The following is a 23,565-nucleotide window of genomic DNA, read 5'->3' on the forward strand; positions in this document are numbered from 1 at the left end:
CAAAACAGAAAGGTTTTTTTATGATGACAAAGCCCAGCCTCCTGCAGAGAGCCACTCCAAAATACAAAAGCTGTGCAGAGACGACTGTATAACCTTTAACATCAATGTGGATCTACGCAACACTCTCACTGCCTTCACTCTGACCTTTTCATTTGTAGAGGTTAAAAAATGGCAAAAGATTCAAATGCAAAAACAGTTCATCCCTCAGAATAGGAAGAGAAAAATCTTTTAAATCAGTCATTCCTGCATGTTACAAGCTTATTATAGTTAACTAAAACTAAACTCAAAACTACAACTAGGTATGAAAAAATGTTTTAGTAAATAAAAACTAGACTTTACAAAAATAACTAATTAACAATATTGTGTACTTACAAAACTAACTAAAATAAAATAATAATTTACAGGAAATGTCTTTTTAGTTACTTTTTAGTAGATTTACTAAAGTCTGTCAACATGCATGAGGAGGCACTGGTGCATATGTTTATTGAGACTGGGGTGTCTGCATTAAATCTGGCCCTGACAAATACCCCGCATATTATACTAAAAGAAAAAAACTAAAACACCAGAACTAATAACAACAAATTATTTTTTAAACAATAAAAACTAAACTGAACTGAAAACTAAATAAAAATAAAACTGATGAAAAATACAGAACTATAATAACTCATTCATAAAAACACTGTATTGATTAGTTCAATAACTTCATACATGATGTGGTGTCATATAGCCTACAGACTGTTGTTCAAAATGTGGTCCAGTGACCTCCAGTGGTCACCAAACAGTGGACAGCATATGTAAAGTCCAGAAAGGGTGTGGCACGTACAGAAAGCAAATCATTCACATATTTTCTTGGTATTTAACCACAAATAAAAATAAAAACAACACTAAATACAGCCCAAAAGTGGAGAAGAGCCCAAGTTAAGGCAAAGAGGGAAGGTATTTGTGAACAGGAAGCAGGTTGACGTGATTTCCGCAGGCTTAGACCGGGGAAAGTTGTTTCCTGAAGTTGACACTGCGCTGCTCGTTTCCACACTGAAGTCCTGCTGCTCGTCCACAATGGCTGCCGCAGCTCTCTGGGACTCTTTATAGACGGTGAACTCCTGTCTGACGAGAGGATGAGCTCCGAGGGTGAACACTCAGGTAAAATAAAACACCAGCAACGTTAAACTTTAACCTGCCTCTCACCTAACGGGGCTGGGTTTGTGAGGCGGTACCGAGCTCTTTACGAGCTGAGCTTCAGTAAACATTAACGTGAACTTGTTGCTCGTCTGTCGCTGAGAGTGGAACCTGTTGCCGTGGAACCTGTTGCCGTGGAACCTGTTGCCGTGGCAGCAGCTCTGGTCACACGGCGTTAAACGGCCTGTTAGCATCGTTGACCATAGACATGAACGGGCGCTGCTAGTTGCTAGCTAACACTTTAGCTACTTGTGTCCAAACTGGGCTCCGGGGGTCCTCTAATGCACCACCGAGGGGTCCAGTATACTGTCAATGGTACAGACCAAAGTGAGACCCTGTTCAGCATGAATACATTAACTCAATGTGACAGCTCTCTTTCACTTTTACTAGTGTCTTATTTAAGTTATATTTGTTTTAATAATTCATCTCTTTTGAGACGTGTTGCAACTGTAGGTCTTAAAGATGTTCACCAACAGTAACAGACAATGGCAGCATCAATCAGTAAACCCTAATGATGTGTTTGGAGTCTGCCTTTCCCCCTTATATTAAGAGAAACATTTATGAACCTGATTTTGGACCGATGGTTCAAAAGCACTCTAAAGAAACTGAGACTTTTATGCTGTTAGACATGATTAAATATGGATTTTTAGACTTTTAACACAGCATTTGAATTTGTGTTACTGGAGTTTTACAGCAGCTTGTTCCTCACCTCTCTGTGGTCTAACAGACCCCAGACTTTAACAGTTTAATAACACACTACATTCTCAGTTTCAATTTCAGTTTTGTTGCCTTCATCCACTGTGTAAGCCTAGTTTGGGGGTTAAAGCTACTTATTGGGTTTTATTTAGTGAGATCACAAGACAGTAATTGTGTGTAGTCCAGTGTGTGGGATTCAGTGGCATCTAGCGCTGTAGTTGCAGATCACCACTCTGTCGTGTCACCCTCCTCTTCCAAGCACAAAGGAGAAACTATGGTGCCACAAAAAACCCGAACACCCCTATCTAGATCCAGTGTTTGTCCCAAAATAATCAAATATAGATAGGGTTCACTCTCCTCATTGATCTCACAGTGTCCTAAACATTGTTATTAACTGGTTATGTGCCCTGTCATCCACTCAAACAACTAACAGTTGTGTCAGGTGGTGTCATTTATGGCCTAATCCTTGAAAAAAATACACACACACTTACATCACTGGCAGAACTGTATATTTAAAGGATTTGTATGCAACTTTCAGATAGCTATACAACCTATGTGCACACCTAACAAGGATGACATAAACATACTTCGCAGCTTCACAATGAAAAGGAATTTAGAGTTGCTTGTTGCAAAGGTCTCAGTAGATAGATTAGTGACAGCAGATGAGCTTCTTATCTTATAGTAAGATATTTAGCTCTGATTGCTAGTAGATTCCTTTTAATCATGATACTCCCTGTTTGTCTGTCTTCTCATATTTAAGACAACGTAACAAAGGCAAAACACAGCAACCTGTCTATCATTTTCAGAGGCGGGCCTGCAGGCCCAGCTAGCCGAGTGCCGAGCTCAGGTCAAACACTGGGAGGGTGTGGCGACGATCTGTGAGCTGAGCAAACAGGAGGAACTGGCAGAGCTGCAAAAACAATGTGATCAAGAGATCCAGTCTCTGCAGGAGGCTCTCAGAGGTCAGTGTGTGTGTGTGTGTGTTGGCCTGTGTCTGCATTTTTACATGTATGTGATAAAGCATAGTGCCTGGACCGCATATGGATTGTTGAGACTGATACCGATTGTAGAAGGAGAGAATTCACAGATTACCAATATGGCGGACAATATGGTGAACCTTTGAGCTGGAATGAAAATATATCTATATGTGGAATTTAAACCAATATGACTCTGCTCAGGAGACTTCTTTCTTAAATAACTTTATTAAAGAATATTTAAGTTTAATATTCTATGTCAAATAATTTAGCATACACATCGTCAACCAATTCCTGAGGACACTGCTGAAAGCTGCGTCTCCTACTCTCTGCTGCTTGCCACAGTATTGTAAATCACAGCACACTCTGCTACGATATTTTCAAAGAACTCAGAGCCTGAATAATTTGACTTTATGCGTTTATGTTTTGCACCATAGATTCTAACTCTGTTGTTCAATAAATGTTCCCAAGGAATTGCTAATAGCTGTAAGTAAGAGATTACCAAGTACTTAACATAAATACAGTCACAGCATGATGAATGAAAGCATATATAAGTTCAAGCAGGAAAATATACTTGTGCAAATAACACAGTTTTAAGAGAAGATAAGCCTGCTTTGATAAGAGGTCTGGATATATATGGCTGTGAGCAGCCTTCATAGCTTTCATTTAACAAGTGAGACGCCTGTTTAGAGAACCCGAGAGACCTTGACTTTTATCTTTCAATCCAGTCAGATATGTACTGAGATACCGGGCCTTTAAAAGCTCTAAAGAAAAAGTGGAACCTGCAGTCCAAGTGCTTTCTGAATAGCACAGCATATTTAAGACTTTTTGAGCATATTGAGTGTAAAAGAAGTCATTGTTCTTCCAGTAAATGCATACACAAGCAGTATCTGGGAATATGTGGGAATTAAACAGCTCTATGGTTTGTGGTTTTGGATTTTGTTTCCTCTTTGTGTTTTCAAATGACTAAAATATTATTAATCATCATCCTGTTGACTTTCAATCTGTAGCATTAGTTAAAGACTTGATACAAATTCAGAATGAGCAGACTAAAATGTGGGTATGTAAAGGTAAAAGGTTGGGAGAAGACTGGGAAAAGCTTACATGTTGGGTAAATTATGCTAGTTTTAGAACGTAATCTCAAATGCAGCTACACTTTTTAAAAGTATTGTGGGCTTATATATATAGCTTTTTTGTCGTCTTTACCATTGAGGCAAACTGTGCGTCCTTCACCTGGAGCATTAAGTGGTTTCATCGTTGTTTGATTGTGCTGTTGTGTTTACAGAGACAGCAGCGCAGTACGAGGCCAGGATAGCAGTTCTTCAGTCTCAGCCTGTGGAGTGGAAGAGAGCCAGTGGACAGTCTGTGGTCAGTAGTTTGACTTTGTATGTTCTTTTACACATTTTCCCAAGTGTTGGGGTTTAATCCCACTGTTTGTTTTTCCTCTACCTGTTAGACCAGTGGAAGGAGAGCCAGGATGGATGCAGAAGTCGCCAGTAATGACTCCCGATCCCGGATCACCAACAGCCAGACAGAGGCCGAGGCCACGGCATCGACAGACAGGAGGCACAACCAACCAGCGGAGCTCGAGGCGGCGGAGGGAGAAGGGACGGCACTTACGGCAGAAGGGTATTTTTCATTGCGACACTGCGACTCGGCCTCGTTGTCCTCCTTCTCCTTGGACACGCCCTCTCTGCCCAGAAAACTCCACGCTCAGGACGACACCGACTCTCTGGTCTCCACAGGAACTTTGGTGCCTGAAGCCATCTACCTGCCGCCGGCTGGACACCGGCTGGTCACGCACAGCGACTGGGATGCACTCAATGCTCAGGTACAGATTCAAAACTATGATGTATGTTTCAAAGCTTAGGTTTTAAACTTTTATTGAATCATTGCGTCTTTTATAGACACAAATCCACATGTTGAAATTTAGTTCGAATTCACTTTATTGTATAGCAATAGAAAAAAGCATCTTCACACTACAATCTGTGCAATTTAGGTTTTCAGTCTGACCAAATGACTTTGCGGTGTAATAAAGGTGTGCTGTGTTGGGCAGGTGTCAGAGCTGCGAGGGGAGGTGAGTCGGCTGGAGGCTGAGAAGGAGGAGCTGGAGAGAGAACTGGATACACAGACGAACCACACACACAAACAGGTGAACAGCACTGTGTGTAGAGAGTGAGCCAGTCACACACACACACACACACACGACAGAGTGGATATGATGGCTGCAGAATTTTACACTCATTTGTTTGTGTGTTCAGGTATCAATGCTCCAGTCTCAGGTCCACACTTCCGAGGCCCTCCTCCAGGATTTACAGAAGTCTTTTAGTCAGTCACAGAATGCAGTCCAGAGTCGGCTGGTGAGTGATATGATGTCCATTCTTCAAGTTAAGTCGATACCATGCTCATGTCTGTACTGTAAATAGGAAGCTACAGCCAGTAGCTTAGCTCTGTCCTATTAACATGTTATCAGTTTTTATGTTAAGCTAAGCAGCTGCTGGCTTCAGTTATACATTTACTGTACAGATGAGTGGTGTTGATCTTTTCTAAAATGTTCAACTTTTACATTTTCTTATGGGTAGTTTTATGTCAACCATCTTGATCAAAAGAAGCTAAGAACAGAAGTATTTCGTATTGTGTATTTGCCTTAAATGTGTAGCCCATGTGCATGATGCCTCACTCATCCATCACACAGTGATACAACCAGCAGTAATCACTTGCTTCCTCTGGGAAGTCTGTAGAAGTATCCATACTGTAAGGTATTTGTGTGCCAATTTATCACCATGTTACTCAGTTGGAGTAGGTGTTAAGAACTGCATTTGTGTGTCCAGGCAGAATTATCCTTTTCCCAGAGGAAGATGTGCAGTGAGCTGTCCAGACTGAAAGGAGAGGAGGTTGAAGATGAGGGACCAGAGTCCAGCTCATCATTCCCACCAACACTTCAGGTACAATTACAGTTCCAGGTTTTCATTTACAGTATATCTGCTCCACAATTGCAGCGGCAAGGAAAACTCACTTAGAACCCATTTTCTGAAAACTCAAAATAATGTAGTTGACATTATTCGCGTGCAGTTTATTGAAAAGTATAGTTTCATATTGCATTGTAAAGGCAACATAAACCAGTGAGAACTTGATTATGTGTCTTCCCTTTAGTTAGGTGCTGCTTTTCTGCATTTTGAGTAGTTGTTGAGATGACTAGAAATGGTTGAAATGGCCCACATATTTATTTTTTATACTGTAAGATTGTGTTTGTGTCAGCATTCAGTGTGTGTTCATGTTCGTGATCGTGAAGGTTAGGATTCCTTCACTGTTCGTCACTCCGGAGCTAATTATCTGCAGAGGTCTCCTCTCCAAAACAAATAGACCCAGTGAACTCTGAATAAAGTAGTTTCATCTTAAAAATCAGCCGATGCTGCTAATGTTAGCTCACCGTGTCACTTACAGAGACGTCCAATAACTACAATCCTTCATCTGGTTAAAATATAGAGTTAAAAACCACCAAGATCTAGATAGAAAGTCAATTTATGACAACTTCAGGCAGACAACCACAACACATGCGCAAAGCAGATATGATATATACAGATATATGTGCTTTTTATATAGTTTTAGTTATAGTTACTGTATGTGTCTCCTGCTTGCATTGTTAGTGTGTGCGCTGATTGTTGAACTCTAACCTGCAGGGGGCGCACTGTGAGGAGCGTCTTCGCATTGAGATTGTCAACCTGAGGGAGCAGCTGGACACCCGGACAGAGGAGAATGGTCTGTGGATTATATTATTATTATTATGGACAAGTTTTCAACACTGACTGTCGTGACGCTTACACATTTTTCATTCTCCCTTTCTCTCCTCCTACCTGCTCCTTCTGCAACTACTGTCATCAGAGGTTTTAGAAGGTGAGTGAACAACTCATGCTTTATTTTAAGCCAATTAGTAGGTCTTGTGATTGGTGTAGGGTTACATTTAATTCAGATTTATTTAACCTTTTAACCTCTGAACCGTGTTGGTGAGTACAGTGTTATCATGAGCAACCAAACTGATGGCTTGAAAACTTGTAAAAAATAATTTTCCTTAATCACAGTGTTTCTTCTGTTGATGGTGCATTGAGCGATCTCCTAGGACAGACTTTAAGCTGCCTTTTATGTGATTGTGTGTGCAGTGCAGCTGTCCAGTCTGAAGACGGAGACAGAGAGGATCCAGGCTCAGAAGGACCACTTGCAGGCTGAAATGCTGGCCTGCCGCACTGAACTGGAAGCCCTGCGGGTGGCACTCTCTCATGTGCAGAGCACCAACAAGGCCCTCAGTAGTGATAAAGTAAATCCAACCTGCTCTTTCAGCACTTAGTGGTTACTGTTGTTGCTTGCACTGTTAACTGCTGTCTGTGTGCCTCAGTGAAGTATATAGCGCTGTTCTTTAAACTGGTGATGAATCCTGTCCGAAGTGGGCTGGTCTCATTCTCGGGAATGTTAATCTTAACAAAATATCCAACTTGTTGCTTTGAAATCTTCAATCAACCAGCTCTTGCGGTCTTCCTCTGCGGATGGAGTTGCTCAGTTATCATGTTTGAACAGAAAGGGTTTCAAGCTCAAATACTGTATGACCACGGCTGAAATTCCATACTTGAGTCACATTTATGACAACTACACCTTCTCCATGACAACTGAGCAACTCCATCCTAAAGTATACATTTGCATATCTGACACTTCATTTAACTATTCTCTCTGTGGCTGTCAGGCGGCGCTGCAGCAGCAGTGTCTGGAGCTGCGTAGCCAAGTCATCAGTCTGCGCTCCCAGGTCGACACCAGCCAGACTGTACAGATGGACTTTGTCCAGCTCTCCCAGTCACTGCAGGTAAGAAGCAAAGGACTGTTGTAGGGGATAGCTTGAGTGAGGTATGTGATGGGTTGAGCTTGAAAATTAAAAAAAAAAAAAGTGGCCCCACTGAGATTTTTTAGCAGTATACACCTAGATTACACTAGATTATCAGATTATCTCTCTCTCTCTCTCTCTCGTCGTCTCTCTCTCTCTCTCTCTTCTCTCTGCTCTTCTCTCTCTCTCTCTCCTCTCTCCTTCTCTCTCTCTCTCTCTCTCTCTCTAAAGGTGAAGCTGGAGTTAATTCGGCAGGCTGAGAGTCTTGAACAAGTCAAGGAAATCCTGGAAGAGGGAGTCAGTGAAGCTGGTTCCCCTCCTGCAGATGCCTCGTGAGTTATACAGTCACACTGGAACCAAAGAGCACAGACCAAGAGAAAACATCCCAAGGGGGGCCAATAAGGGCCAACTAACCATTGCCACCTGTCGTGACCACTGGGATTATCACAGCTGGTGCTGCTAGCACTGGTAACATTGGATGGATACTGCTAAAGAGGCATTACTCCTTTTGTATGTTTCAGAGATAATGGTTTGGTGTCACCGGAAGTGTTTTTTAGTGACCAAAGTGATTTTTGATGAACCTTGAATGCTTTGGAGACACAACATTCCCTTTTTCTTACATCCAGTAACACGTTTATTCCTGTATTAAAACATATGTAAATGTATTATGTAGATAAAACTGACATGACTCCAGCAAAACACTCAACAGTCCAACACTTTTTTTACACTGTATCAGTAATTTATATTCAAATTACACAATCAATCCCCATGCAAACTTTTTCTGTGAAGAAGGACCTCTGAAAGCAATGGATCACGGTGCAATAATGAAGAGCTATAAAGTTCAGATGGGATATTTTATTATATGCATTAATTTGTTGTCTTTTTATTCTAGCCTAGCATTGTTAACTATTCCTCTTCTAACTACAACTCATGATTGCTTTTAGCCAAATTTATTTGGATGAGGACGAGGACGCAGGTAAAAATCAATGAAGAAATGTGGATATGTAACATCTCGTCAGTCTGTTTTGTGTTAATACATATTGAGAAGTAAAGACAGGCTGTTCATCAGGTCATATACTATATAATTTTCTCAACCATGGCCAGAATCACAGGTAAATGAAGAGGTTGATAAATCATTGAATAAATACGGTAACTTTATGATAAGATTTCTAAAATTATGCATAACTGTTTATAGCTTCTGAACAGAGCTGTATGTGTTAATATGTTAAGCAGGGCAAATTGTTCTTAAAGTTAAATACTTGGAAGAAGGTTTGTTTTTTTGTTTTCTGTTTTTAGTCACACCAGGTTGTCATTGACCACATTATTATTCCGGTTGTGCTATTGCATAACATAAACATCAGGAAACAGTGCTAAACATCCATTAACAGCCAATAATACACAGACTAAACACTGACACTGAGTCTGACAATGTCTTTAATACATATCTTTATTCTTTAAGAATAGAATCAACACAGAATAGTTTTAATAAATCTCACCTATATATTAACTTCAGTACATACACAGAAAAATATTTTGCAGCTTTTTTTTGGTGTAGGGCTTGTGTGTTTTCTTTTGTATTCATGCCACTTGATGTTTTGATCACGTCAAGTGGCTGTTGGCAGCTCTCTTTCAGTGGGAGCGCTCAGCCTTTTCTCTCCATCCTCTGTGTCTCAGCTCTCTCGCTGCTTCAGCCGCTCTCTGTTGCACTTTGCCTCTAGACTTTCCCTGGATAGGAAAACAGACGCCTGTCAGTTGGAGGGCCATGGCAGTGTGCTGAGGTTATTTGATTGCATTAAGAGTGAATAGTCCATTTGTTTAAAGGAATTGTTTTAGGAACATTTTGGGGAGATTCGCTTATTTGATTAGATATCTAGAGTTAGTTTATACCACTCACATAGTGAAGTAAAGCTACAGCCAGCATCCGGTTAGCTTAGCTTGGCACAAGCAAAGAGCCTGTCTCAGTCCAGACAAAATCCGCACCTCTAAAACTTAAAGCTTGTTTAATCTGAACAAACACCAAAGTGTAAAAACATAAAAATGTGCTTTTTAGTGAGGATTGTGGTTGGGACTATTTTTTGGATGCCACCAGTAACATAACTTCTGCGATCTCTGCTAGTTGCCTGGCAACTGCTTAGAGCCAAGAAATAGTCTGATGTAACACTCATATTCATAAAATAGCAAATAGTTGTTTTTACACTTTTGTTTTGTATAAATAATATAACCATATTTTAAACAAACAAGATACTGTATAACTTGTTAATTACTGAGCTTTAGAGGGGCTGGCAGGTTATGTTCCTTTTTTCAGCAAGTAACTTAAAGCAAACCAGAATATTCAGCAAAATATTAAATTTTTAGTCCTTTATCAATCGTATCAACAGTGTCAGATAGAGAGGAATATGATATAGAATAGAATATAAATTACAGATAAAATATAAATAAGAGTTAAACTCAATACAACCCCACCCCCCACACACACATACACACCTTGTGACAGTGCCAAGTGATAACATCTAAATTTTGAATGATTATTTTCAAGTTTTTATGCGAGCGCTGTCAAACATTAGAAGGCTGCTGTTTCATAATCACAACTGAGCATACAAAGTGTGTTTGAGAACTAAGGCAAGATAATCCAGCAGCATTGTGATTATGTTCATTCTTATCCTTATATTTAACCTTGTTTGCGAAATGTGTTAGTTGGATTACAGTAAATGCATAATCAAAGCATGTGTGTTAACCTGCACTTTACTGTTTCAAGCTGCTACAAGCTACTTTAAGCAATGAGCTAAAGTAACATTTTCAAGCTTTTGAACACTAAACACCAACCACAGTACTATGTATGATACTGAACCCAATTATTAGATTTCTACTGGCAGTTCATGACAGACATACAGCCAGCCAAATTGATCGCAGCTACTCAGGATCCAAATGCATTAATCCAGAAAGATTTGCATAACAGAGAAAAGGTCTACAGAACACACACAAACATAAACGCAATGGACATTGTTTTTTGACAGGATAACATGCACGATGCTGAGTGCTTAAACATTTAGCATAACCGAGGGGAATACCTGGTTTTGTTACAGGGGTTTGGAAGAGGGGGAAACAGGTTTAGGCTGGATTGTCAAGAGAGGGAACGGTGAAAAAAAAGAGCATCCAAGGAGAGGAAAATTAGATAAATGTCATCAAAGTCAACAGATTAGAGGAAAGAGGGTGGGAGTGAATTAAAACTGTGTCAGGAATAAGAAAAGAGGGAAGAGAGGTTAAAAGACATTAAAAGACATTTTAATTTATGGGAGGTAAATTATTCCATAACATTCCATTAATCAATCATTTAATCAAACAAGACAACAAATTATGGTTGAATTGATAAAAGAGGATGAAGCAATGTGTTCTTAAATCTAGACCCACACAGTTTGTGTATTTTAAAAGTAGTTGTTGGATCTGAATACAAAGACAGGGACACATTTGTACATCTGAATGAGCTAATTAACCCTACACACAGAGTATTTAAAAAAAAACATAATTTAGAAGATATTATTAGATGTGATTATAATAGTACAGTAAGAACATAACGTTGTGGTGCACAAGCCCGTTGTCTTCTTATAGTAAGAAGAACATACCAGTCTTCATTACACTTCATTACTCACAGACATGATGTACTGTAATGAAGGTGATGTCAGTGTTCTCCCATTGTTGAAGCCTCATTTATTGTTTTAATGTTGCTGACTCATAACTGCTGCACTCCCAACAGTTCTGACTATGGTACATTTTTAAAATTAAAATCTCAAACACTATGAACCTCGTACTGATAGAATAAAGGATAACGTGGTCAACAGGTCACACGTTAAGCTTACCCTCCAGATATGTGCGAGCCACAAACTTGAGAACCTCATCAATGAGGATGACTGGAAGGGAGAGCTTCAGCACCATCATCCACTGCTCCACGTTCAAGTGAGTGAGCTTGAAGATCATCTGTGGACAAGAGCAGCATCCGTACAGTAAGCAACAACTGTATATTAATTATATATATATACTGTTGAGATTGGCGCTTATGTGACTGTGAATACCATTTCTTATACCTGATAGGAATGAATGATAATAATCAGTATGAATGTCTTTATTATTCTCAATGAAGAATGCGTTGTAGTTTCTATCTGTGACCACTAGAGATCAATGAACATCAGATTGAATTCATGAGCATATCTGTGAATTTTCATCAGTGTGTTATCACTTGTATTTATTTCAAACACACTCCACTGAAAGTATTCACCCAGTATTGTGTGAAGAAATTGTGAAAAAATGAGGAGAGGCTATCTTGTGAAACCAGTTGAAGAGTTGACAAACGCCTCAGAAGGCTGAGCAGTGTGTCACCTTTAATGCCACCTCTGTTAGTCATCTGTAAGTATTTAAGCAATGGGAATGTGAGCGAGAACATGGAGGCTGGAGAGGCAGTGTGTGTAAGGGAGGAGCAGAGGGAGATGGGTGTTTGTTTTGGATCAGAGGGCTGTAGTGCAGGAGGCCAGACTCACGGGCAGGGGGTCGACGTAGATGATCATGAAGTGAAGGGACATGGAGAGGCTCATGGCGGCCACCAGCCAGATGTTGCTCCAGGGGGGCATGCGCACCAGGGACTGGTTCTCAGACAAGCTGGGGGGGGAGGAGGAGGAGGAGGAGGAAGGTGGGGTTGGATGGGGAGGCCGGAGGGGTACGTTAATGCAGACTGAAAATGTGTGAGGGCATATGAAAGAATGTCTGTGTGCTGAGGTGAATAAAGGAAAGTAAATGTGTACAACAGGGTTGGAAGGCCTAGAAATTCCTAGTTTTTAAAATAATTTTGTTTAAGCATGTTTGTCCAAAGGTAGAGTCAGTGGATGAAGTACAGTATTCAGACCCTTTTAAAGTAAAAGCAGCAATAGCATAGTGTTAAAATACTTTGTTATGTAAGCAGTAGTTTAGTGTTGTAGAGTCTACAATGTAGACAATGTGGAGCTAATTTGAACAGTTTTATGTACTGCAGTAAGCTCATTATATAAGTAACAACTATAGCTGACAAATAAATGTAATATAACATACATCTCACACTTTATTGTAGTGAAGTAGAAGTATTAAGTGGAAAAAATGTAAATTCAATTGACTTTGAGTACAGTGTTTAAGTAAATGTACTTTCTTATAATGTTTCATAAACAGTGTTGAGGTTTAGCGCTCAGGTGAAAGTACCCACAATGCCCTATGAGTTGACAGTGTAGTCAGACCTGTTCAGAGCGTTGCACATCTCGATGGTGACCAGCACAGACAGGGCCATGGTCATCGGAGGAGCAGCTTCAAACACCTCGCAGTGAACTCCATCAAAGTCCTCGTTGTCCTCGCTGCACTGCATGAAGTGTGACTGACAGGGAAGATAGAAACATTTATTCTTTGGTCTCCGAGAAGCCAAGATCCTTGCATGAAGCGTGTTTATAAAGAAGTTCTGTAGTACAGCAGCTGGACTTTGTGATCGGGTATCACAGGTGCAGAGTGTTAAAAACTAACCAGCTGGTGGAAGGTAACCATTGGGCCTTCATCACAGTACATGAACCACCAGGCAGCTGCTGCAACAGTTGCGGCACCAACATAACCTGGAAGAGATGTTAACATTTTAAATAAAGTCTTTCATCCAAACAGAGAAAGTAATTATCCTGATATGAACATGTGGCACATCTTCAGATGTTGAACAACGTGCACGGTAAGTATTTGGAAATTGCCACAACACACAAGTGCTTCAACCACCAGGGGACGAGGGATTTACTGGCAATACCAGTAATAATCAAACCAAATAAAAGGCTAAAGACACAAAGTGAAACATCTGGTATTTAGTATAAAGACAAGATGTAACAGATGCTTTCATGTCTGTGTTCCTGCTCTCAAATGCTTAATTGCCGAAAGAGAGAATATAAATGTATTGTACCTCCAATGGTCAAATATCTGAAGAAGAGCCAGCCAGAGATGAGGGGCTCTTTGGGGGAGCGGGGGGCTTTGCCCATGATGTCCAGGTCAGGGGGGTTGAAGCCCAGTGCGGTGGCAGGCAGACCGTCAGTCACAAGGTTGACCCACAGCAGCTGGACGGGGATCAGGGCCTCAGGCAGTCCTAGGGCAGCGGTCAGGAAGATGCTGAAGGAATGAGTATGGGAAATTAGTTTCTTCATTTAAAAAGCGTTTGTGATTGAGAACTAAGGCATTGACTGTTTTCTTATGTTACCTTCAAATCCCACAAGAAATAATTATTATCAGACCTCAGTATCGTGTACTCACCAGACAACCTCGCCTACATTGGAGGAGATGAGGTAGCGGATGAACTGCTTCATGTTGTTGTAAATGGCTCTGCCCTCCTCAACAGCGGACACAATAGAAGAGAAGTTGTCGTCAGCCAGGACCATCTCAGAGGCAGACTTGGCAACGGCAGTGCCAGAGCCCATGGCGATGCCAATCTCCGCCTTTTTCAAGGCAGGGGCATCGTTCACTCCGTCACCAGTCTTAACGAAGGGGAGACGGAGAGGAATAATGTATTATTTCAAGTGGTTTTATTCCATTCCATTAATATAAAAACAAAACAAAGTTATTTTCTTCTTCTCACCATGGCAGTAATCTCATCAAAGCCTTGCAGGAACTCAACAATCTTAGACTTGTGGGACGGTTCCACTCTGGCAAAGCAGCCAGCCTTTCGGACGGCGTTCTTCTGATCATATAGGGCGAGGTCATCAAACTCACGACCAGTGAAGGCCTTGCCAGTGACATCCTCATCCTCAGTGAAGATTCCAATACGACGGCAGATGGCCACAGCTGTGCCTTTGTTGTCACCTATCAAATGTTTCTGTTAAGTCTTTGCTTGATTTCTTATACGATCAGATTACTATGTGGAGTATAATTTGTGTACCAACCAGTGATCATAATGACACGGATTCCAGCAGCCCTGCACAACTGGATGGAGCTCATTACTTCCTTACGAGGAGGGTCGAGCATGCCAACACAGCCCACAAAGGTCAAGTCAACCTGGACAAAAGGAGAAAGTCAAGAGTTTAGTGTCCTTTAAGCCCTATAATTTCAAATATGTTTAAAGTTTGTCATAAAACTTTTCAACTATAATACAATATTTGACCAAATGTCGCCAGGAAGATACTTTGTTTATCTGTCCACAGTCACCCACCTCATAGTCTGCAAACTTGGTGGAGTCTTCCAGGTTCATCTCCTCCTTCCTTAAGGGTGTGTCGCGGGTGGCCAGAGCCAAACAACGGAGGGTGTCGCGCCCGGTGCCCCACTCCTTGATGATCGACATGATGTGATCTTTGAGTGGGCCAGTCAGGGGCACGCGGTTGGTGCCAACACGAACGTATGCACAACGGTCAATGACACCTTCTGGAGCACCCTGATGACGCAGTTAATGCCACATATAACATCATTAGCGACACAATGTATATGTGTAATATATGACTTATGATTGACTTGAACTTCATTCAAGCCATTTCTTTAAAATTAATTGACATGTTTTATTATGATGTCATAATGTCTTTTGTTCAGTTTGTTTCCCCAGACGATGTTTGTGTATGTGTATGTGTATGTGTATGTCTTGGGTCACACACTTTGACAAACATCTTGCTTCCCACAGGGGCTTTGGCGGACTTGGCAGGAGAGCAGTAAACTGACATGGACTTTCTGTCTCTGGAGAACTCCAAGGTGAACTCCTTCTTCATCAGTTGCTTGATCACCTGTTAGAAAATGAAACAGAAGGTGCAGAAAAAAAAGTGCATCTATTAAGCCACTGTTTATTGATTAAACCTGCAATAGCTGTTTTTTTTCTGACCTCTTGGGGGCAGTGGACATATAATCACCTTTTTAGTTGGTATTTGTATATGGATAACACTACATACTGTATGTATTATGTTGTGGACTTACAGAACAGCAAGTGTCTGCCCTTTCCACCTTGGACAGGCCACGCACTTCAGTGTTGAACACGTTCATCTTCTCCACCAGACAGCACAGGGCTGTTTCAGTGGCCTCACCCACTTTCTCATAAATACCCTTGGACTGCATAATGGAGAAATAAGAAAGAACAGTAAATGTTAAAGTACGTAGTGTGTTTCATCTTAACATATATGTTTCTTGAATGTTCTGCAGACCTCGTTGTAGTCCAGAGAAGAATCATTGCACAGAGCGCAGATGGTAGCCAGCTCAACCAGTCCATCATATTGTCCGCACTTCACAGACGAGCCATTCTTTGTGCTGGTAAGAAAAGAGTAATACAGATATTTAGCCAATGTATTGTTATTCAAGACTTGGTTATGGTGTTGCATGGTCTTATTAATTTTAACTAGTGATTGGAATGGATAAGATATTATTGATACCAATGCCATTATCGATTCTGCTTATCAGCCCAATTCTTTATTGATTCACTTATTTATTCCTGAACAGTTTTTTGAGTGAAAAAAAGTCATAGACAGGTTTTTAGCATCAACGCAACTGTTTCATTATCTTGAAGTCCAAGCACAGTGTATTAATGGAGTACATTTATAGTTGTTTGAGTGTGAAGACTCCTTCTTGCTGCGTCGACTAGTTTAACGTCATTGTTTTGAAATGCCCAACTGTCATAAAGACATGCTGGCTTTGATGAAAGTAATTGATTAACTCTGAGGCATACAATTCTGATGGATTTGACACTTACACTTCTCCCTCAGGGGTGTACTTTGAGCCTGAGATGTCAAACTGACCAAGGGAAATATTGTCACCGTCGACTTTATCAATGATGAACATCTGCATGGAAACATGACAAAACAATCGAAGTGTCTGCATCAAAAGTGCTCTCATTTTCAGTCACCAGTGGAGTTTCTGGATTGAAAATGTTGAACCTACCTTAGTTACACACATCTGGTTGGTGGTGAGGGTACCGGTTTTGTCGGAGCAGATGACTGAGGTGCAGCCCAAGGTCTCCACAGAGGGCAGGCTTCTGACGATGGCGTTCTTCTTGGCCATACGACGAGTTCCCAGAGCAAGGCAGGTGGTGATGACAGCGGGCAGGCCTGTGATGGATGGAGAAAGTATTAGGTAGAGAGGTATTGAATGAAATACACAGTCATTGCTTTAAAACAGGATAGGTTGGAAGGTGCAGAAGGCATTCTGAGGAACTTCTTTAACCAAAACCAGGTGACAAGAAAGAATGATCTGACATGTCTGTTCAAAACCACCTGGACTTTAGGGACTCTGGGCAGGCTGGCGATAGTGATGGACTGCCCTTAACACATCAGTTGGAGCACATCCAAACTGCTGTGTTTTCCAAGGTAATCCTGTGGGAGGGGGATGCTTCAAGCCATTCAACCAGATCTGTGTTCAGATTCTTGGCAAAAATCAACTCTGACAATGGTGTGGAGAAGGTCTGGAATCTGTCCAGTTTAGTGTCATTATGATGGCATCTGTGTTTGCAGATGATGTTGTCCTTTTGGCATCATCAGACTGTGGTCTCTGATGAGCATTGGCACAGTTTGCAGCTGACTGTGGTGTGACGGGGTGGAGAGGACTTCCAAATGCCAGATTGTTTCTGTCCCAGAGTATAGAGGGTCAGAATCACAACGGAGGATAAACCGGTTAGATGTGAAGACAGAGCTGAGTAACTATGCAAGCCCTTGATTTATTGATCAAACGTCTTTCCAACTTGTATCTATTCTTGGAGTTGGGTGGTGACCAAAAGAATCACATCATGAAAACAAAGATTGTTTGGCTACCTGTCTGTGACAAACAGCTGCTTCTCCAAGTTAAGAGGAGCCAGATATGCTGCTTCAGCCACCTGTACATGGTGTACTGCTTGCCTCACATGCCACCAAAAACAAACAAATAAATGAAAGTGGCTTTACTAATTTGTAATCTTCTTAGTTTGGGACTTCAATACATAAACTTAAAACATGAACAGGATGAAGAAAACTGGACAGTTCATACCTTGAGTCAAATCAACTTGACAAAAGTCCACTAATTTATTATTGCGTGTAAATCATTACAGCAGAATCACAGATTTTATGGTTTTTGTAAGTTGCACCGACATTACCCACAATGCAACTGGAGACAGTTCAGTCTGAGATTTGGGTGTGTTATGCTAGTAGTAGCTAATGTAGCCTCAAGCCGCTAACCTCAAGCAGAGAAATGAGAGGGCTGCAGAGGTCTTGTTAAGCTCATTTCCTTCTAACTCCACATCTACAGATTTTTTTAATTTTCAAACTTCTTTATCCAGGTGACACTGACTCGGGTGACATCATTTAAGGCAATTTATAATTTTTTGTGCTGCTCCCTCAAATGGAAGCACAAAAGGCATTATACTTGTTCACATATGTAGCCTAGTACTGCTCCTGTGAACAGATTTAGACATTACTCTGTAAACAGAGTAAAATCTGTGGCGTTCCTCTTAAATAAACTGTACAATATTGTAAAGATCAATAATAAACCATTGGCCTTCATTAAATTATTAATGGACTGGTAGCTTCAGAATCATATAGACGAGCTACACAAGATTGAATCTTAAATATGATAATCTTCTTGGGCAACCAAATGGAGGTTAATCCCAGGGGCTTACCTTCAGGGATGGCAGCCACAGCCAGAGCCACAGCAATCTTGAAATAGTAGATGGCACCGCGGAACCAGGAGCCTCCGTGGACGGGGTCGTTGAAATGGCCAATGTTGATTATCCACACCGCCACACAAATGAGGGAGATGACCTGGAGGACAGGCAGTCAGATGGAGATCTTAAATGTTTTACAAAATAAATAACTAAATAAAAACTGTGGTGATACAGTTTCAAGAGGCCTCTCCGTCTGTCATCCTCACCCACCTTGGAGAGCTGCTCGCCAAACTCGTCCAGTTTCTGCTGCAGAGGGGTCTTCTCCTGCTCAGTGGCAGCCATCTGGTCACGAATCTTACCGATCTCAGTGGCGACGCCAGTTGCAACAGCAATACCAGTGGCTTTTCCAGCTGCGATATTGGTGCCCTGAGCAGTTTTAAGAGAGGGAGAAAACCCTTATGAAGTTAGTTGGTCAGCCTCAACCAGACAGACTGAAATATAAATATCATGGATTCCCACGACCTTATGAATAGAAATGAATGGTCCCCAAAACACATACGGACTTTGATGAATTTCCCCACCATAAGGTTGATATTAAAAATATTGGCTGGCCATGAAGTTTGATACAGACATTGGGTCCATTCAGGATCAAGTTCCCTGACTTTTCTTCCAGCGCCATCATGAGGTCAAAAATGTTGAATGTGTCCGATACTTTGATTAATAACCAAAACTAATAATATTTTCATCAACCTCAGCTGTGCTTTGTGTTTAGTGCTAATTGTCAAATGTTATTTACATACTCACTCACCTACATGGAGCATAGCCACGAGCCATCATAAATGTTATCAATTACGTCCCTAGTGTTTTTCCTACCACAGTAAGTGAAAATGGTTTAGTGGTAAAGGAGGAGGGGCAGTTTTAACCTTGAGAATAAAAATGAAACGTTTAAGAAAATTAACTGAACGTTTGTCAGGTTTGAAACATAAAGGTGTAAAAGAAAAATGTTGAACAGGACGTAGAAAAAAAAAACTCACAGAGAACAACATGTTCTTCTTGTCCTGGTTGACCGCCCGGAGGTCTGGGACAGCATCGGTGTGTTTGATCACACTGACAGACTCGCCTGTCGGAAACACAAGTTTTAGGTTGGGTGGTCATCAAGACATCAGAAAGACTTTTTGTTTGTCTGTGCATTTGTCCCGTCACACCTACCAGTAAGGATGGACTGGTCCACACGCAGGGTTGTAGATTTGATGGAGATGAGCCTGATGTCAGCTGGCACTTTGTCACCAACTAACATAAACACACAGAAAAGCACCAAAAAAGTTCATTAGCAAAATGTATTTAGCAGCTTTTGCCGTTTGTGCAGGATTACAAAACAGCTTAATATCAATCTGACTGCAGCATTAAAGCAGCATGGAAGAGGGAGGAGGAGGAGGAGGAGTGGGGGTGCCGGGTTGATTGACTGGTTTTAGCACTCTGGATGGATAGTGTTGTTGTTGAAAACTGATACCACAGCCAGAGACAGAGGGAGAGGGAGACCTTGGGGAGATCATGAAATGAAAAGAACAGGTGTACAGCAAACAGAGGGAGAGACAGAGGAGCGAGTCTGGCCGTTGATATTAAGTGTATTTATACTCAAGCTTGTTTTTTTTCTTCCCACAGCAAGTTCCTTCAGTTTCCCTCCACCCCTTTTTTCTGTCACTGCCTTAAAAGGGCCCATGTTCATTCTCAAGGACATCAAGAGCCATGTTCACACACACACACACACAAACACACATACACACACACACAGACGTGCATGTGACTCTTTTGAAGTATATGAGTGTATGAAATGAGGAGCTATAGGACACGGAGAAGTTTCATTTCTTCTTTATCAAATCAAATAAAAAGATCAGGCCGAATAAGCATTTGCATTTGTTGGACATTTTGCGGCCACCGTAGTTTATCCCTTGCGCTTGGAGAGGCAGGGTAAAGCAACTACAAGAGGCCACTAAACCCAACACTGGTCCTTTAATGATCAAATCATTTACGTAATTTCCCAGTGTCGGCTGCTGATTCTTTTGTTTACTCATCTCATGACAGGAAAAGACACCAACCACTGGCTCCATTTTAATATGTCCATATAGCTGTTGTTGTTGTGTAGTATGAAGAACTGGGCAGATACTTTCTGCTCTTACATACATATACAGATGTGAACATTCAGTCCTATTCTGAGGAGTTTGATTTAGTAAGTTGGCCTTGACCTTAATCCCTCTATGGCTAAAGTCAGCATATGTTTCTGATTGGCAGTTTGCTTTGCAGCAATTTTACAAATTACAGGATTTCCTGTGCAGTGTCTTTATTTCAATCTGCTCAGATGCTCTTAACTGTGAGTGCGGACTGTTGTGCCCTTCAGGTGTTTACCACAATGATGTCTCCTATACTAAATATAGGCACTGTGCTGCAGCCGATGGCTGTTCCTTGAGCGGTTTCAGTGGCTGAATGTACTTTGAGTTCATGCAGTAGGTAAAACAGTGAATATGAAGACCTTCTTACCGGAAACCTCCACCACATCACCAGGAACAATCTCCCTGGCCTTGATTCTCTGCACGCTCTTCCTGTCCGACCGGTAAACTTTCCCCATCTCAGGCTCATACTCCTTCAGAGCCTCAATGGCACTCTCTGCATTGCGCTCCTGTGGCAAAAAATATAAATAGAATAAAACATAAAATATGGTCATTTTGGTGCCATGACCTCCCTGATAATGGCAACTGTAGACAAACTCTCAAAAGTTGCTGCATCCTGATTGGTGCATGGAAATATATGACATCATTATCTTTTTCCAACTAAGCCTTTCACTGCATGAAACCAGTGAGAAAATACAGAAACCTCTCAACATTTTGATCTCAAGTGGATCTGTGTCACGTCAAAATGTTTAAAAATGGTTACCACAACCATATATAATAACTTCTATTCTTTGGTTAACCATCCATCAGCCCATAAAGAAGTCAAAACAATTACCATTTCAACTGAACAAATATCTAGTGATCACCCCATGTTGAGTGTGTGTTTCTGTCAGGTTGATCAGAGAAGTCAAACAGGTTGATGTTCAGTTCAGTCTGTGGTTTCCTCCAAGGTTGCCCTGGACTGCCTCAAAGTGTAAAGCCCAACTTATGCCAGCCACCCTCCCTCTCTCCATTCTCCCCCATACCCCCCATGTGTGAATCCTTGTGCATAGTTTCCAAATGACTGCCACAGGGTTGATATGAACCCCCTACCACCAGGCTTGTGGTAACCTGATCGCCCCTCTGTATTTTTACTGTGGATTGCACAGTGTGGATTGTAACAAAGCAGATTGCAGTTTGAGCCTTCGAGGCAGGACAGGTCCCAGTCCACCATTGCCCCCCTCCTCCCCTCTCTCCTCCACTCGGCCACAGTTGGCTTAACCGTTCACCTTTTCACCTCCTGCTGACGTCAGTACTGTCTTTCTGGATTCCCTTGAACTTTGAGCTCTCAGGAGCATGCGCTCGCCATAAAGGACATGGGCTGCGACCTGAACAAGCCGCCATTGTGTGTGATTTATTGTGTGTGACTGTTACTAAGAATAAGAGTCTATTTAGGTGTGTGTAAAAGACTGCATTCAGGGGCAGGTATGTGTCCTTGTGATTGCAATTGTTGCAATGAGAGTGTGTGTGTGTGTGTGTGTGTGTGTGTGTGTGTGTGCTGACTGACCTGCCACACTCCAACGATAGCATTTGCAATGAGGATGAGGAGGATGACGAAGGGCTCGACAAAGGCAGTGACAGATTCATCACCTTCCTCGAACATAGCCAGAACCTGAGAGCGACAGAAAGTATTTAGGATGCAAATCTAAATTAATCTGAATATCATTTACTTTATGTGACGACTGTGAGCACTTTCAGACTTTATCTCTTTAAATTCTAATGTTTCCCTTAATTACTCCTTATGTTAAAACAAATAAACTGTATAAACACTCTGCAGCAATATTAGGAAAACCAAAAAAGGTGACATAATTTGCAGCACAAGTTCCCAGAGTGTAAGATGGTGTCTTTAAATGTCTTATTTCCAAAGATATTAAATTTTTATCCTCTCAAACTATACTTTACTACTATACAACTATACTTTTACCCCTCTACTATTCTTGCAGTTGGATGTTTACGCTTCAGTGTCCTTCTCCATTAGGTAATTTATACAAGCAAGATGTACAGATTTTAATGTGGAAATAATACACCTGCATGTCTCAATACTTCTTTAAGCTACTGAAACTTATCTTACACTACAGTTGATCAACAGAAAATTAATCAAATACATTTTGATTGATTAATCGTTTGGCTGATATCAAAACAAAATATTACAGGAAATTCAGAAGTTATAAAATTTAATTTTGTAGTATTTTGATAGTATTCTAAGTCTAAGTACGCGTGCCATAGTTTGAGAACAAGTGCACTAGTGGAAAACTAGTTAGATAATGATACTGACTCTTTCATTTTGAGTATTGTACGTATTGCATTATTACTCAGTGAGGCTGTGACACTGCTTGGTACAATGAGTGTCTTTAGGTTTGTTGTGCACCTGTTGCTCAGGGTGACACTATTATCTTTTACTGCTGTCCAGCATTAAACATAAACATAAAATAGTCACGGCGAGCAGCTATTTATGACAGTTATGAAACCATTACGGGATCAAATGACATTTCACTTTGTCATTGTCTTTGTCTTTGTCATCCTATGTGTGAAATGTTTCCTCTACATGTGACTCTTTCCCAAACCTATAGTCTTAACACGTGTGCGCCCCTGTGAGCAGGAGTCCCATGTTACTAACACAGGTCTGTCTTGGAAAGGCTTTGTGTTGACATTGACACAGATTAGTTGCAGGCCAGCGGAGCACGGAGCTAACCAGAGAGCTAGAGAGAGAGAAAGAGGAGAAGAAGCCCTATCCTTCTCTAGTAGCGTTTAACGCCATTGTAGTCCGCCGTGTTTTTCATTTGCCTGCTTTCATCTCACATCTTTTCTCACCCTTTCCCAAAAATAGGCTCTATTGCTCACTCTCCAGTCTGTCTTCGCCCTGCGTCTCTTCAAAGACACAATCGATCTCCAGAATGAGAGTCAGAGCCTGTCAGCACATTGCAGTGGCAGGACATTCCTGTGTGTATGAATAGGGTGACCATGTATTTGCAGTATTTAGTGTTCTCTCTTTTAGAAACCATATACGACTCTGAATCTATTGCTCTCGTTTGTCATTGCAACAAACAATGCCATTGTGCAACCCAATCCCTGACCCCC

The 23,565-nt window shown here is 41.2% G+C and overlaps 2 protein-coding genes across 3 annotated transcripts in view; one reads left to right on the forward strand and one right to left on the reverse strand.

Moving 5' to 3' along the window:
- Positions 1–586: 586 nt before the first annotated feature.
- On the forward strand, positions 587–8,775 carry rabep2 (rabaptin, RAB GTPase binding effector protein 2). Its single transcript, XM_035654847.1, has 12 exons — positions 587–1,140; positions 2,679–2,834; positions 4,132–4,214; positions 4,303–4,677; positions 4,903–4,998; positions 5,108–5,206; positions 5,678–5,791; positions 6,527–6,605; positions 6,729–6,740; positions 7,004–7,158; positions 7,579–7,695; positions 7,945–8,775. Exons 1-12 carry the CDS (start codon positions 1,116–1,118, stop codon positions 8,047–8,049), a joined length of 1,416 nt encoding a protein of 471 aa, XP_035510740.1. The 5' UTR covers positions 587–1,115; the 3' UTR covers positions 8,050–8,775.
- Positions 8,776–9,136: 361 nt separating this feature from the next.
- atp2a1 (ATPase sarcoplasmic/endoplasmic reticulum Ca2+ transporting 1) overlaps positions 9,137–23,565 on the reverse strand; it is an 18,537-nt gene continuing 4,108 nt past the window's right edge. The window contains exons 5-26 of one of the 2 annotated variants that reach the window (XM_035654849.1): positions 21,995–22,099; positions 20,819–20,957; positions 19,493–19,573; positions 19,318–19,403; positions 18,554–18,709; positions 18,299–18,440; positions 16,594–16,760; positions 16,406–16,494; positions 15,864–15,966; positions 15,640–15,771; positions 15,327–15,452; positions 14,894–15,112; positions 14,628–14,739; positions 14,324–14,547; positions 14,002–14,222; positions 13,658–13,860; positions 13,243–13,328; positions 12,966–13,099; positions 12,243–12,360; positions 11,568–11,685; positions 10,782–10,826; positions 9,137–9,438 (exon numbers count right to left, since the gene is read on the reverse strand). In XM_035654849.1, the coding sequence (XP_035510742.1) occupies positions 10,822–10,826; positions 11,568–11,685; positions 12,243–12,360; positions 12,966–13,099; positions 13,243–13,328; positions 13,658–13,860; positions 14,002–14,222; positions 14,324–14,547; positions 14,628–14,739; positions 14,894–15,112; positions 15,327–15,452; positions 15,640–15,771; positions 15,864–15,966; positions 16,406–16,494; positions 16,594–16,760; positions 18,299–18,440; positions 18,554–18,709; positions 19,318–19,403; positions 19,493–19,573; positions 20,819–20,957; positions 21,995–22,099 (2,766 nt within the window). In that variant the 3' untranslated portion in view covers positions 9,137–9,438; positions 10,782–10,821. The remainder of the gene's footprint in view (positions 9,439–10,781; positions 10,827–11,567; positions 11,686–12,242; positions 12,361–12,965; positions 13,100–13,242; positions 13,329–13,657; positions 13,861–14,001; positions 14,223–14,323; positions 14,548–14,627; positions 14,740–14,893; positions 15,113–15,326; positions 15,453–15,639; positions 15,772–15,863; positions 15,967–16,405; positions 16,495–16,593; positions 16,761–18,298; positions 18,441–18,553; positions 18,710–19,317; positions 19,404–19,492; positions 19,574–20,818; positions 20,958–21,994; positions 22,100–23,565) is intronic. The other variant, XM_035654848.1, reaches the window with a different exon arrangement.

Source organism: Morone saxatilis, unplaced genomic scaffold (assembly GCF_004916995.1).
Source record: "Morone saxatilis isolate NCDOM2014 unplaced genomic scaffold, NCSU_SB_2.0 Contig14, whole genome shotgun sequence".
NCBI lineage: Eukaryota > Metazoa > Chordata > Actinopteri > Moronidae > Morone > Morone saxatilis.